Source organism: Seriola lalandi, unplaced genomic scaffold (assembly GCF_002814215.2).
Source record: "Seriola lalandi dorsalis isolate HSWRI2012SDOR001 ecotype SW California unplaced genomic scaffold, Sedor1 jcf7180002053174, whole genome shotgun sequence".
Classification (NCBI taxonomy): domain Eukaryota; kingdom Metazoa; phylum Chordata; class Actinopteri; order Carangiformes; family Carangidae; genus Seriola; species Seriola lalandi.
This window is the reverse complement of record NW_019523727.1, coordinates 4,344-5,280: the sequence shown is the minus strand read 5'-3', so window position 1 is coordinate 5,280 and position 937 is coordinate 4,344. Positions and strand designations below refer to the sequence as shown.

Sequence of the window (937 nt, the reverse complement as noted above, 5' to 3'; positions counted from 1 at the left end):
TCATCCACTGGATTCAGGTGTCAGCAGGAAACAGTCCTGTCCACTCCTTCTACTACAACAAAGACCAGCTCGCTCACCAGGACCAGCGCTTCAGAAACAGGACGTCACTGTTCAAGGACCAGATCTCAGGAGGAAACGCCTCCCTCCAGCTGACAGGGCTGCAGGTTCAGGACCAGGGAAGATACAAGTGCTACACCAGCAGCAACAGAGGAAACAATGATTCCTACATCAACCTGAAAGTGGAGGGTGAGAAACACACAGTAAATATACGAAATACAAGAAACTACAAACACCTGGCTAAAGCTAACGCACATTAATACAACAGTGCTGCAGTAAAGTGCTGCTGTTTTGGATAATAAACATTCTGTTATACACACACTTATTCAATACTAACAACAGACAATATGTTGTATGTACCAACTGGGGTTCAGGCACCGTTGCCATTGTTACAGCTGCAAAACACAAGCCACAAGATAAAGGAGAAAAATAAACATTCACTGTCAATTATTATTAGTTTAGTGGATGCTGTGAACAGTTAAAGGTGGAAATTTTGTGAGACACTTTTGTTGTTGATTGCTGATCTGCCAGGATTATTCTTTTTTTTAATTCTTTAATCCATGTATAATATTGAAGACGCTGCCACAGTCACTGTTATTGCACATGTTCAGAAGAAACTCTATATGAAGCAAAACCCTTTTGTTTCTTTGCAGCTCCAGTTGGTAAAGTCGACCTCCAGCAGGTGGGAAACAGGATCACCTGCAGCTCAGAGAGGATCTACCCTGAACCTGAACTCACCTGGTCCACCAGCCCTCCATCCACTGTGACCTTCAAGAACCAAGCTGAAGTCCAGGAGACTGAGCAGCTGCTCTACAACATCAGAAGTTCTCTGACAGTTTCAGACAGCGACTCTGATCTGAGCTACAGCTGCAGCATCAGC

At 44.2% G+C, this 937-nt stretch overlaps 1 protein-coding gene across 1 annotated transcript in view; it reads left to right on the top strand.

The window, feature by feature from the left end:
* Positions 1-5: 5 nt before the first annotated feature.
* The window catches only part of LOC111651038 (CD276 antigen-like), a gene marked incomplete at its 5' end in the record, with an annotated part of 5,267 nt that continues 4,335 nt past the window's right edge, over positions 6-937 (top strand). Inside the window, 2 exons of the mRNA XM_023400997.2 lie at positions 6-246; positions 711-935. Of these exons, the coding sequence (XP_023256765.2) occupies positions 6-246; positions 711-935 (466 nt within the window). The remainder of the gene's footprint in view (positions 247-710; positions 936-937) is intronic.